General features: G+C 35.1%; 1 protein-coding gene across 14 annotated transcripts in view; it reads right to left on the reverse strand.

Moving 5' to 3' along the window:
* RYR3 (ryanodine receptor 3) overlaps positions 1 to 14,876 on the reverse strand; it is a 201,778-nt gene that overhangs the window by 11,469 nt on the left and 175,433 nt on the right. For all 14 annotated transcript variants that reach the window (XM_042047577.1, XM_042047585.1, XM_042047581.1 and 11 more), the window contains 10 exons: positions 14,726 to 14,830; positions 13,674 to 13,755; positions 12,036 to 13,357; positions 8,595 to 8,653; positions 6,697 to 6,865; positions 6,015 to 6,101; positions 4,071 to 4,268; positions 3,356 to 3,486; positions 877 to 919; positions 189 to 316 (listed from right to left, as the gene is read on the reverse strand). In XM_042047577.1, the coding sequence (XP_041903511.1) occupies positions 189 to 316; positions 877 to 919; positions 3,356 to 3,486; positions 4,071 to 4,268; positions 6,015 to 6,101; positions 6,697 to 6,865; positions 8,595 to 8,653; positions 12,036 to 13,357; positions 13,674 to 13,755; positions 14,726 to 14,830 (2,324 nt within the window). The remainder of the gene's footprint in view (positions 1 to 188; positions 317 to 876; positions 920 to 3,355; positions 3,487 to 4,070; positions 4,269 to 6,014; positions 6,102 to 6,696; positions 6,866 to 8,594; positions 8,654 to 12,035; positions 13,358 to 13,673; positions 13,756 to 14,725; positions 14,831 to 14,876) is intronic.

Below are 14,876 nucleotides of genomic sequence, written 5' to 3' on the forward strand. Positions count from 1 at the left end.
ATAACACAACTGTGGTTTAGAACAAACAAAAAGCTATTTTATTTTACTTCCACACTAGGAAGACTTATCCATTTGAATTTTCCATGCTGAGGAAAACATCACGACAGTTTCAAAATTAAATCCATTTTTATCTTTGATGGTGAAGATACACCAACACATAATTTGTCTGTGAAGTTCAGAAGTCATACCATGACACAAGAGATGCCTCTTCTGGTTCGCTCTCTTCCACTGGACTAAAATCAAGGGCACTTTTGTCCAAACCCAGAAGTTCTGCAATGCGCTCTGCTCCATATAAGTCTCCATACTTGTTGATAACCTGAAAATGGAAGAGGAGAAGCTTTTGCTCAGTGGAAGTCCTCAGTGACATTCACCTACTTTAGACCAGTAGTTGTCAGGAATTAAAAAAAAAAGTCCTCCACAATTAACACTACTAGAACAGTAAGAACTCCCAGGAAAAGAGGGGAGCATGAAAAAGAAAAATAGAAGCATTAAAGGCTATTATCTGAAAACTTATGTATAATTTTCTGTCATTTAAGCTGGCATGTTTTTCTTTTTTTAGGGCAATGAGGGGGCTTTGTATACTAAAGATGACAATGATTGTAAATTAGACCTGCTGGCAGATTGACAGCACAAAGTTATTTCATATGTCTGAGTCTAGGAAGGAAACCACAGCCTTCTGTCTTCCTCCCTCCTCCCACCTACGCCACAGCTGCCTGTTCACTGAGACATTTGACACAACAATAACTTCCATGAAACAAATTTCAGTTCTCAGTTATTTCTGTATTTATGTGTACAGAAGGTATTATACGGATATCCAAATTAACCAAATAGTGGATTATTGCTCTGAAAAACATAATAGAAATATAAAAAGCCTACCTTCCGTTTCACAAATTTGTCCCAGTAATTGTTAGGGAAGGACCTACATAGATAAGGCAAAGATATTTCAAGTTATTTAACTTGTTAAAGGAAAGAAAAAACAAACAAAAAAAAGGGAGAAAATACCATGTTCCTGATCATTGCAAAGTTTGGTATAATTTTTTTCACTCACTGCACTTCAAATTATGAGAATGATTTCTTTTCATGTGAACAACAGCTGTTATTAATCATATTTTGCTGCAATATCATCTGCCCCCTCCACACCCCCTTTCTTTTTCCCATCCACAAATACGACTGGCTACAAAAGGACAGCATGCTAAATATTATCACCTAATAAGCCCAACAATTCCATAATAGCAGGTTAGTCACTGTAATATCATTCATCTCCTAAATAAATACTTTATCACTCGTAGCCATAAAAATCAAACCAGACAACGATTTTCAGAGGAAAATAAGAGAATTTTGAAGCATAAATAATTATTGTGTTCATTGGATTACATTTCAAATAGAGGCTGAGCACTTGAGAACCAGTCAACAGTTTGCCAACAGAAATCTAGAAATATTAAACCTGCCAAGGAAATTCAAGAGGATAATTTGCCAATATATAGCAAATATATATATAGCAGTATCCAGGATCTCCCCCTTCTAATGATCTTACTGTATATTATGTCAGTTTTGAGGAATGCCAATTAGCAGGAAACACTACAAAATTTATTTCCTGGAAATAACACTGAGTTGAGAAAATATGCAGGAATGTAAAAGAGAAAAATAACTGCTTAAACTAAAAGACAGTATTGGTAAAATAAAGTAAGTGCTAGCAACAGAAAAATGAGATTCCAGAACACCATTCTGCTGGGATGTGAGGCAAACTTCCCAACTACTATGCTAGAACTTCCCAACTACTATGCTAGAATTTTTACCTTCCTGAATTGGAATTCTGAATGAAATTATTCCAGATAAAGGCAAATGCTTCTCGTGACTCAGATGGATGGTATATTCTAGTCCAATGCTCTGTAGTATTTCTTCTCTTGATTTCTCAGGCTTGTAAGCAAAATATGTCATAGTGTAGCCAGCTTGTGTCTATCTCTTTTACCACAAACATCTAATAATTCATCAGAGTACCTCTTTTGCATTTTTAATTAATTTTTTTCACTTACAGAAAGCAAATTTCAGTTTATATAGAACACTGGGTACCCTCCACCAGTGGTTATTCTGATCATACAGTACCTGCACTAAACTTCGAGACTCAGTTAACATCAGAGGGAAGGATTAGCCTGCTTAAATTAGCCTTAGTCTTTCATTTAACTTCAGTAGACTGTGCAACATGCTGAGAACAAACTTTACAGCATGTCATTAGGGAAAAGTTGACAATATATTTAATTAATTCGTGCTTCTTTTTGCTGAAGATAAAATTACTGGATATCTAGATGGGTTGCTATCAGTAGTGAAAAAAAATGGTTGGAAAATAAGCAAGCACCCCAGTTTCCCAATTACCTTCTGTTGTAACTTTAATAGTATGTGCTAGTCCATACTGCTGAATGAAATTAAGAAAAATTCTTGAAACTTAGGTTTAGGAAAACAAAGCATTCAAGAATCTCCAGTATTTTAGAGATTCTAATCATAGAAGCATAGATGGAAGGGACCATAAAGATCACCTAGTTCTAACCCCCCTGTTTTGGACAGGGCCATCTTCCACTAGACCAGGTTTCTCCAAGCCCCATCCAGCCTGGCCTGGAGCACTTCCAGGGCTGGAGCATCCACAACTTCTCTGGGCAACCTGTTCCAGTACCTCACCACTGTTATAGTAAAGAACTTCTTCCTTATAGCTAATCTAAACCTACCAGTAAATTCTGAAAAACAGCCTGTAGTCAGGGCATTCTTCCCAGGGAAGAGAGCTGACTTGCTGTATTTGTCCATGTGACTCCTACAGACTGCTGCAGCTTACTGATGCAGAACAGCAGATGAGACTTAGAATACTACTACAGTATTTGCTAATGCCTACAACTTGACAGAAATTCCTGTCAGACCTGTTCAAATTCTAGGACTGCTATTTTTCTCTAGATTTACTTCTCATGTCATATACAAATTTCTTTAACAAGGAATGGGAAAGAAAGGGAGGAGAATATTACTATACAAGTGAAACGGAGTCACTGGAAAGGATGGAAGTTGTCTTTTTAGAACTTTCTAGAGACTAATATGTGAAATGTGTTGGAGAGACATTATGAGGTAAAACACATAATCCTTGCAAACTCTAGAAAATGAGAAGGAGGTGGAATGTATGTGTTATAGTAGTGTTTATTAAATAGATAATACAGGATTTCACATTAGAATCTGATGTGACTGTAGCATGTAATATAAGGTGTTAAATGCCTTTCCTTTAGATGAACAAAGGAAGGTGGACAGGAAAGGTTCTAGATCAGTGGCTTAATGAGCTATAATATTATAAGCAGTTTACATAGAGTCACTTAATTTTACTTACGGAGTATTTATAACGAGGCGATCCCATTGTCCTTTAATATCATCTTCAGTTGGCTGTTCAGTTATGTATAGTCCATCAAATTCCAGCTTTCTAGCTACCTCCTTTTCCCTCTTAAATACAACCAGAGGGACCTGTGGAAATGACAGTGGACATCTTTGTCACAGTTTACGTATTTTTGGTACCTATAGTACTCTTTATAACACTAAAAATGTAAGACCCAACATCACACTAGACTCTCCCACAGGCAGATCAATGCCTAGGCAGCCTCTGAGCAATGGCCACCTAGACAGTCAAGCCCCAACCCTCCCACACACACCACTTTTTATTGCTGAGCATGATGGAATATCCTTCTGGCTGGTTCAGGCCAGCTGTCCTGGCTGTGACCCCTCCCAACATGCCTGCTGAGGGATGCACAGAGTGGGTAAAGCAAAGAGAGAGCCCTCACACTACGCAAACACTGTCCAGCAATAACCAAATGTGGCTGTGTTACCTGCACTGTTTTAACCACAAATCCAAAGCACACACACACCACTATGGACAAAGATAACTAATTTCTGCTGGACAGAATACAGGAGCAAAACATCTACATATTGAACAGTGAGAATTTTTAAACAGCTAGGTACAAATAGGTATTCCAGTATTAGCACCAACAGCCACCTTGGGACATAGCCAATGTTTAACATATAACAGATTAGTAGTAAGATTAAGAACTTGCCTTTAAGCAGTAGTATCCAATCACACAGACAAAGGAGATGATAGTGTGAATAACTGCCAGTGCTCTTAGAGCAGGTGCCATGTAGCCGGTACTTTCTTCTAAAACAAAAAACACCATGCCCTCCTCCTCTTCCTCTTCAGCAAAGGAGTTCCAGAGATTAGAGTCTTCCTCTACTTCATCAAGGGGCTCTTCTGTCACCTGAGAAAAATTCAAGCACATTGAAAACAAAATAAACGTGCAAGCTTTCCCTTTAATGATGCATAGTGTTTGCAAAGCGTGCTCAGAGGAGGATGATAGTCAGTAGCTTTAAAAGTCCTTCATTTTGCACAGCAGAAGTCTCCACATCATGTCATGTCACTGAAAAGAAAATCTGGAAAAAGCAAATACAGGCAGCTTACAAATCTTTCTAAAAGTGCTGTAGCGAAACTAAAACAAATGAACAAGCTCTGCAAAAATGATTTCTTGGAAGAACCAAGGAATCACGGGGTTATCTATTATGACTGAATTCAGGGTTTTTTTATAAAAACTCGAGTTCCTGATTACTCGAGTCTAAAAAGAAGCAAAGTTTTCATATAATCAACTTGTACACTGTTCATAACTTTTTATTTCATTACTCCCTTTAGAGCTTACAAATTATATACAGTATTTCATCAGCTGACACACTGCCCTAAATTCTTCCAGTGACTTTAAAAACCCGACCTTTAAAATAAAAGCCCTAGGGGCCCTTTTTTGACAACTTTATCTCAAAGCTAAAGTCCTGCTCAGTCCTGTTTGACTCCCACTGACTCTTTGCTATGCATGACAGATGGACTTGTACTGATAGACACGAACTTTTGTCCTTGCTCTGCAACAGAACGGTTGTCACCCACCACACTCAAAGAGAAGCAGAAGAGAATGGGGAGAAAAGGAGACTGGCATAGACAAAAGCAGAATTCTACACGTATATTTGAAGTCCATCTTCTCTAACCCTATGGGAAGGGAAGGAAAGAAAGAGACAAGAAGGAAGCTCTAAATAGCCATGGCATCTTTCTCCTGGAATGTGCAGTACATTCTGCCCAGTTTCCAAGAGTTTTTTGCGTCTTTACCTGCCCTGCCTCTGGGACAGCAACTGTGTTATAGGAGTTGCATTTCAAGGTATTTGAGATCAGGACTCAATTATTTCTAGACTGAATGTTCATCCAGCTGTTTTTGTTGAAGTTTTTGGTTGTAAGCAACAGAACTAGAATATGTAATATTGAAAAACACAAGATTCATCAGTTTATTGAAACTTTCATTCTTTATCTAGGAAGGGAAAATCAAAAGGGCCAGATTTTAGGATATAGATAAATCAGAACTCTTCTCCCAGACTTCAGATTTGTATGGAAAGGAAAAAAAAAATAAGTCTTTTATGGATGGGAGTTCTCGTTACTGAATTCTGATCTGTTTCATGGATAGAGGTTGTGAAGATTCATGAAAAAAAATGGTGGAGGCTGCTGAAGACATTCTACTTTGTATCATCTCATGTTATACACCAGAACCTGAAACAACTCTAGGTTCAGGTGAACCTTCAAGATTAGGTTTAAAGTATGAATGTATAGCCTTCTTTATCAGTGAGCTAAACAAAAACAACTGTAGCCTACTATGAAAAAAGAGAAGTAACTGAGAATAGCCAGATGAAGTCTCTTAATATCTTGAGAACAAATGCAAAAAAAATAATTCAAAAGTTTTGACACTTGAATTGTTGTAGTCGATTTCAATTTTCCCAGAAGAAGATTAACAATCCAAACAATAACACACTTACGTGACTAAATGAAAAAGTGCCTAGAAACTCAACTATCAAGGAGAAATTAAATGAATCTCTTTTCATTCAGCCTGAATAAAATAAAAACAGAATAGTTACGAACATTAAATTACTGTAACCTCTGGTACTAACAAAAATATTTAAAGAACAATGCATAACCTTACCTTGTAAAATAGAAGAATAAAATTGATGGCAAATGCAACAAATAGAGCAAGAAACCTTAAGTTATAAAAATTTCTTGCCAAGCAGTGCTGAAAGTAAAAAAAAAAAAAAAAGGAATTAAAGGTAGCCTGTGAGTAATATCAAAATAAGAAAAATAGATAGCAAGATTTTTAAAACAGTAAATACATAATTGTGTTTCCTTCATACACCAGTTATAATAAGCAAGGGCATTTCTTGGCAGCCTATTCTCCCATTTTATGATAAATGGAATTAAAAATAATAGCCTTAAAATTATAAGTCAGAGAAGACTGAAGTAGAAAGAAGTGTGGAAAGAAATGTTAGAATACTGGAAAAAAACTACTTGAGAGTTTTCAGAGAATTCAACATTTCATGGTTTTAAGAAAAATAGAAAGTAGAGTTAAAGATTCTAAAAGTTAGATTATGGAAAATAAGGAGCTCCTAAAAAGGAGCTCAGGAGGCTAATCTGTCCTGTTAGAAATTACACACAGAAACACTTAATTACATAACTCTACAAAGTATTATAAAATCACAAGAGACTGACTACAGACAATCATCTGAAAACTCATGCCAATGTTCCGCTTATGATGACATTTTTCCTTTAAATATCAAAAAAGGGTTCTGTAAATAAAAATTCAATGACTAAAGAATTTAAGAAAAACTTACAAGTATCTTTGTTTGATAAATTTCCAAAGCCTTGAAGAAGTTAGCCATAACAGCCTCTGGTTTCTCAATTTTTTGTCCATGCCTCCTCTTTTTTTTCTTCATTTTTCCCTCTTCTAGCTGCTCAGATTGTACTTCCTTTGCTTTATCTTGTTTCTCACCATCTTCCATGCTAGAAGAAAGGTTAACTAAACAAAAATACGGCACCAAATTCCTGTATTGTAAATGCATTCATTTTAAATTAATTTCAATTCATAAACTTTGGTTTTGAAATTTAGTTTTTATTCTCTATCTAGCAATAGAGGAATTTAGTTACTAACAACAACAACAACAACAACAACAACAACAACAACAAGCTGGATTTCCATATGTGTGAAATAATGTTGAGGCATCAGTATGATTGAAAGTTTTAGGAATGAAGATAAAGGAATACAGTTTGTGGTTCACTTTATCACTACTTCTGCAGTAGGAATCATATAATGAGTGTCTATGAATGAGTCTTATCTTCTAACAGAGTCCCTATTGCAGTCTCAGAAATATAAGCCATTTAAACTCAAATTTTTAAGCTGAAGGCAATTTGAATATGCTGTGAAAGTATTTGAGAAAAGAATTAAGCCTGTCAGACAAGAGAAGACAACAAGGAATTGGGAAATTAAGCCCAATAAAATAAAAGAGGTAGAAAGTGGTCATTCTTATGAAAAATAAGTGGTGGAAAAGCCTAAAACAAGAAAATTAGAGACAAATCATATCAGAACAATTTTGTGACAATAAAATGTAAGAAGGGGACTTTTTAATTGAAGAAATATGATATAAATGGCCTGAAAGGTAAGAGATAGTAAATGAAAATGTGTTGAACCATCATAGGTGGTGTTGAAGGCATACTGTAATGAGATAATTCAAAACAGAAACCAAGAATCAATTTAACTTCATTCATGTGAGCACATATATATGTGCACATTCATGTCCATGTAAGACATCCCTAGATACAGATATATGTGTTTACACATATATCTATGTATATGCACTCCTACACACACATATAAACATATATACAGAGGGGGAAAAAAGGATCGTTTTCAAACCAGCTATACAAAGTGTATCCAGTCCTAAAGTACTGACCCCAATGGCACACTTAAAAAAAATTAACTTTGGCAGATAAGAGGAGAAAGATAAATGACTCTGAAGTAAATATTTTAAACATGAAGCAAAATTGAAAAAAAAAGAAAATTATGTATAGCTTTTGAAGCTGTAAGAATCTCTAGGACACCTTGTGTGTGTCTCTACAAATATTTTAATCTGTTACTACAATGTGACTGCAGGTCCAGGCAGACGGGATGCTCCTTAGTAGGATGCTGCTAAAGCAAGGCAAGTATTTTAAATATTCTTTAGGCAGTCATATACAGGGTGACTGGACAAAGGAATGTATCTGCTGTCAAGTTCACAACTCAAGAACTGATAAAACAGCAATAAATAAAAATGATTGGTTTAGCTAAATCTTGTGTTTTAATGATCCAATATTGTTGCATGAAAATTGTGGTGGGTAGTAGGGAAAGCAGAAAGCAGTAATGATAAGTTGCAAAGGTTTTTAAGACTGGTGTTCATTTTTTAAGGACGTTACGGGAATTTTTACGCGATTTCTTAAAGAGGCAATGGCCACAGATCTGTATATGCATAATTGTCAAAGGCCACAAAAATCAGCTTGCCATTGTGTTGCCTACTGAGATGGTCTGCCATCTTTTAGTATATTTGCAAAATACTTAGTATATTTTCAAAACACTGATGAGACAAATTGTACACAAAGCTCTTTGAATACTGAACATTGCTTGCATTCTTTGTGGCCAAATTATTTAGCATTAGGAAGTACCAAGGAGTGGAGCAGGAATTTCGTAAAACTAACTTACTCAGCCTTCTCAGCTTCTGTTTTTCTTTGTGTTCCAGCTTCTTTTGCAATTTCAGATATCTGCAAAAAGTATTTTAACTGTCAAATGGATCCATTCAAATAAAATTCTGGTAACTTTAGTTACAGTCTTCTAAGAAACAAACAAAATAATTAATAATATTTTTAGAGCAATTTGCACTTTTAAAGTGTTAGATTTTTAAAAAGAGAGAGCTCAGGCTATATTTTAACAATGAAAATGGCAGAAATTATTCTGATAGCTTTTTCTGTATACTATTATTAATACTCTAACTAGTCCAGTTGACTGAACAACTTAATTATACACGGTCATCAGGCAAATTATGTGACCAGCTGAGGATGAAGGTAACTACATCCAGATCATATCCTGATACTAAATTCACCCACAAAGATTCAGTGGAGTTGCTGACTATGTGCAAAATGAGCATCGGTTTGCCTCTTTGCAAATATGAAACAAGAAACAATATATTAATGTTATCATAAAAAATCTGAAAAATTTCTATGTAACTATCAGATATTACAAAACCCAATTACTTGGCCATGATCAAGTAATGCAGCTGAAAACAGAGAAATACTTAAACAACTTCTACTTACACAATGTTTTCTTTCAGCTGTTTATCTTAGCTGGGCTGATGGTTCATTAAACCTTTACTGGCACACCGCACAACCCTCTTAAATGTGTGTTTACAACTTTCCCTTGAGATCAGGAAAAACCAATATACAATTTTACAGATGGCTAACTGCAGCAAAGAAGCTGGGGCCTGCATGTCAAACACCTTTAGGCTTGGCGTTACAAGATCAAAGTAAACTCATTTCAAATGCCTTTTGAGTATCTAAGCCTCAATGGAAATCCAAGAGGTCCAAGCCCTGATGTCCTAGACTCACAAAGAAATCCAAAGGGCTGAAATTTGTTTCCATTGCCTTTTGCAAAAACCTGTCTTAACTCTTAATCCTCTTCTGTATTCTCGTGAAGTGCTTAGACAGCAATTGTCTATTGGTCCTACACTTCTGGTTAATACATGTATACAGTTATCTAAAGTTCCCACCTCTACTCATCTGGATCACTCTCTCTTGCAAGTACGTGGGAAAAGGATATAGGAAAGAATTTATTGAGTTGATCTTGCCTTGCATATCTCACCTATTATTTGTGGAACCTCACCCAGTAAACGATGCATGTGTAACTCTTTCACAAAGAGTCTCGCCTAAGATCTCAGGCTGGTGGAGGGTAATTGAGAGATCATTTGATGATCTGGTTCTTCTAAGTGGTAGGCTGGTAGAAGAATGAATAAATCCTGATCCATCTTATCCATCTCTCTGGCATATGCTATCTCAGTTTTCTCTTTTCCAGGCTGAAGAGCCTTAACCTACTTAATTCCATACACAAGATTTGTTCCATATCAAAGTTTTAACAGCTCATTGATCTTCACCAAACCTTTATCAGTTTTATCACATTCTTTTTGAAATGAGGGAACCTGGTCTTCAAGACACAGATAAATTAAGGTTTATGGAGCGAAATAATATGGGGGTTTCCTCTCTCTCTTCCTTTCTCAACAATTCAAAATTTCAGTTTGCTTGACTGACATTATCATTGAACTGATATTGTTGTACACCTCAATTGTATTCCCAAGATTTCATACTCAAACAGTAACAATGAGATAAAAATGCAGCATTTTACAGGTAAAATTATAACTTTTCCTCCTGTATTCATCGCTTCACTGATTTTTATCTGCTATTTTAAGGCAACTTTGCAGTTATCTCTTGATTTTACTGCTACCAATAATTAGATTTAACAGCAAACTTTTATCTCACTACTACTATTTTTTTTTCTAATCTGTGAACCCACAAAACTCTCAGCACAAATTCCTGTAGAACCTCAGTAAAAACAAAGTCCTAACAGGCTGCATCTTGTACATTTCCATTGGTTATTTTGCAGTTTCTCTGGCTGTATGGTAAATGTCATTGACCTTATCAGTATACTTTTCAGTATATAGACCTAAATTTTTATTTCTATCCATTTGTGTTTTATCATTGCCTAAGAAAGACGTTGTGACTTCCTGAAGGGAATTTTTGATTCTTACATTGCTGTTTCTGCTTTGAACTCCACTTAATCATTATATTCAGTCCTCTAACTAGATTACTTGAGCCATTTATATACACTGTGAAATGAACAGCAATTCCCATGATATAGAATTAGTGCAAGCATTGCTTTGGTAAGTTTCACTAGGTTACATATTAAAGGTAAAAGCTGGATAAATTGAATAACTGACTTCCCATTAATGACTCAAACTATCTGCAAAAATTACTGAGCATTTTTATCAGTAGTATCAAACACATCTGTGAGAAATCAAAATAAAGCAAAGAATATTCTAAAATGTTTATTCAGAACTGAATTAAAATATTTACTTCAACTATTGTTTAGTAAAATTCTAAAGTGTTTACTTATTCCTGCCAAGATTCTTGAATTAAAATATTATTTTTAAATATCTACCACATTACATTTATGCTAAATGAGACAAGATTTTAATAGACTGTAATTTTTAAGTACACAAATAAAAATGATTTAATAAATACACGAACAAGAAAAATAAATGCAAAAATTTACTTCAGTCTAGGCAAGAACAAAAATCTGGGGAAAAACATACAAATTAATAGAAAATAATGTACTAAGAAGTTGCAGTTTAGATTTATCTTGAAAATATCTGGAAAGTGTATCATAAAGAGGTGGATTAATAATGAGAGAAAAGATATTTTTGAATAACAAGTAGAAACCCACCTGAGGTGTAAAGTGAAACATAATGCCTTCCAAATATGATAAATAAATTTTGGATTTGATATTTAGTTCAATCCTTTTTTACACAGAAAAATACTCTCTACTCCAGCTGAGTGGAACAAAATATATTGTTCATAAACCAGAATAAAAGTGAAGAATAATTATATGATAAACATTAAACTAACAATAAATTCAGGCAAATTTATTTCAAATGATAGGAAAAAAGGATACTGTATTTCATGTAAACCATGTAGAAGAGAGATATTAATGATAAGGCATCATTATGGAGAAAATAAGTTGAAAAAGTACTTGAAGTGTACTGTGAAAAAATGGAGTATGCAAAATAAACAAGACCATAAATCATTTAAAGCAAAAACTGTGACTAGAAATTTGCTAGCAGTTTATGTTTTGAATAAAGTCCAAATAAACAGTAAGAACAACTTACTGCACTGAAATCTAAACACTGGGCTGAATTTTTCTGTGAAAAACTTTTCTGTTGGTTTTTAAATGAATAGACATTATAAAGTACTTACTGATAATACATATTAATCAGTTAAATATCAAATAAACCTGTTATTAACTTTCATTAGTTTCTTATTATTATAATAATTGTTATGAATAATATCTTAAAAGAAATACAAAATCTCTTTAATTTACCTGTAGTCTTTTTTTCTTATGAACTGTGTTTTCCAAAGGTGTCTGGATCTCAGTACCAAGGATTTCTGCAATATCTCCAAGTCCAGCATCATGACCATGTTTTGATCCTTCTTTCTTTGTAGGAATGCCAAAAATGTCTGCAATTATGTCAGTTTCTCCCTTTTCACTCTTCACAAACTCCCCAAGTTCAGCTCTTATGCCATGCTCAGCACCTTCAGCTTTTTCTGCTTCCATAACATCATCATGGATTCCAAACTGTGTTGGATCAGGCATATCCCCTAATATTTTAGTAACTTTTATGTTTTTGGCTCCTTCAACCAGGCCACCCCCAAATACAGTGCTCCAAAGAATCTGGAATATCCCCCACACTATGGAAAAGAACAAGTGGAATGTCCCTACAAATAGGATCCAGAAAAAGGAGAAAAATACTTTCACCATCTCTTTTATGGTCATCTTTTTAACTTTCCTGTATTGTTTTCTAAGGTTCTTCACAGTGACCATTTTAAAAAAGTTGGCAACATTCTTCTTCACTGCAACACAGGCCACTGCAAAAGCTGAAGCAGGTTCCAGGGACTTTTCTTCTTCCTCATCATCCCCAATATCCATTACATAAGCAGGCTCTGCCTCTTCCTCCTCCTCAGGCCTCTCAGACGAATCTGTTTCAGAAATCTGGGATGCTAACTGCATTTCAAAAATTGTGTCTTCACAGAAATTCACAAAGAGCTCCATTTTTTCTTGCTCTCCACCTTCGTTTACAACATCAAATATGAACTGTCTTTTAGATTCCTTCACCTGTGGCTTCTCCCACTGCGTTCTACTGGATTCACTGATTTCAAAGTAAACTCTTTCTATTTTCTTGGCCCCACCCATTATTTCAATACGGCCAAGGTAGGGTTCAAAGTAATTAAGAACACTTTCTGCAGGTTCAAGTAAGCTCTGAAGGCGTGGATCGTTAGGCATGTGCTCTGAAAGGTTTGTTAACAATACTACTACATTAAATCCAATGTCCTTGGCTGGTTCATGGAATCTTTCCACAAAGTCAACATAATTGAACATATCGTTTTCATCAGCTTCTGTACAGGACAGCAGGAATTCAATCTCTGACTGTATGTATTGTTTTTGAGCCTCCATTGATTTCTGAAATTCTTTCTTGGAAATGATTCCTTTACCATCTGGATCATACTCTTTGAAAGCATCTGAATTAGTCAGATCTTTTAACTTCAGGAACATGTCAAAGAACTTCAAAATCATTTCTACATTGCTAGATGATTCTACAAGCGTGTCCACCATTTGTTTTCCAATAGTTCCATTTACAACGTTACCTAAGTAGTGTGTTATAACAGGAAGTTATTTGACAGCTACATTTTAAATAAAGAGATTTCATATTTGTGCTGAAAACAGAACAAAAATGTTCTTAAATCTTAGTATTTTTTCTTCCAACATGCTTTTCTCTAGAAGCCCTCTATTTCACAACTATGTATATTCCAGAATAATTCTTAAATAAATATGAAGTACGTCTTTTTTCCCCCAAATTACATAAAGGCAATTAAAAAGCAGTTTAGAAAGATTAACGTAATTGTGCTTTACAATGGGAAGGTGAGATAATTATATTTGACCATAAAGAAAAATGGGTCCAACCTTCAAGCAGTGACAAGAGCATCACTACCATATCCTTTAGTAGATCTAGCAGCTCCTTAAGCAATTCAATCTGAGCAGAGTCCTGTAAAAAAAAGAAAAAAAGAGACTGTAATATTGTTTTTCATTTGTATTTATCTAGAAAACTAAATAAATTTAAAGAAAAATGGTATTAAAGATGATCAGCTGAATTTTGTTCACATTATTCAGCAACATTTAATTGTCATTTTATTATGATTACTATCAGAAGTTTAATACAATATGTAACTTCCTACAGCAGAGGTATTAATACCATAAAGATAAGCTTTAATAAAACATTAAGGAGTACCAAAGTGAAGGTAACGGACAGCAGAAACAACAAAAAAATGGTTGCTACACAGATCTGAAAGTATCTGTCTCAGAAAGAATCCATCCCTTTTCACTACACCAGCAATATTTAATGGCATAATGAATTACCACTCAAAGAGGACTAGAACTCTTAATTTAATTACAGAACATGGTAAGTCTAATATGGATTTGTGTTTGACATTAAGGCCCTAAATAATATTCTCAAAATTCTGGTATAATTCTACAGGGTGGGAAGAAATCTTATAAATCAGAGGATAGCAGAGGCACTGAGTAAGAAAGGAAATTGCCCTCTGCACTGTTGCATTCAGTGCAGAGTTTGAGCGTGTGGATACATTAAGCAGAAGTCACAGAAGAACGCAGAACCCTGACACTGGGGAGGGGGACTCCACTGTGCTCTGTACAGTGAAATGAACACTGCCTGTGCCCCCCTGCTCAGTGTCTTTGATTAATTAACTGGATAAGTGGACCAAATGTCACACTCCCTCCCTCTTTGGATCTTCCTCCTCTTTTCTCTTGGCCTGCTTATTTTTAGCATGGGATGCATGCTTTCAATGGTGCTTCTGCTCTGACAGATCCTCCAGTTTTGGCAACAGGGAGGAAGGGACCAAACTGCCACATTCGTTATCAGAAAGGTATAACTGAGCTGTAAATGTCAAGTTTGATTTTAGTAAAGGTGAGTGCACCATGACAATTAATGTTGAAAATACCTGTGAAAGTTTCATTTGCATATTGGCGAACACATGGAGAAAGCCAACAACTGCATCCCACAGCCTGCTATGAGCCAGACTCTGTTGATTACCTATGCAAGGGCCCTAAAAAATTAAGAAAAATACATTTTTTATTTATGTAAAATAAACC

The sequence above is a fragment of the Corvus kubaryi genome, unplaced genomic scaffold (assembly GCF_017639235.1).
Source record: "Corvus kubaryi isolate FWS band 111438036 unplaced genomic scaffold, C.kubaryi_AGA036_p1.0 66, whole genome shotgun sequence".
In the NCBI taxonomy this organism is placed as follows: domain Eukaryota; kingdom Metazoa; phylum Chordata; class Aves; order Passeriformes; family Corvidae; genus Corvus; species Corvus kubaryi.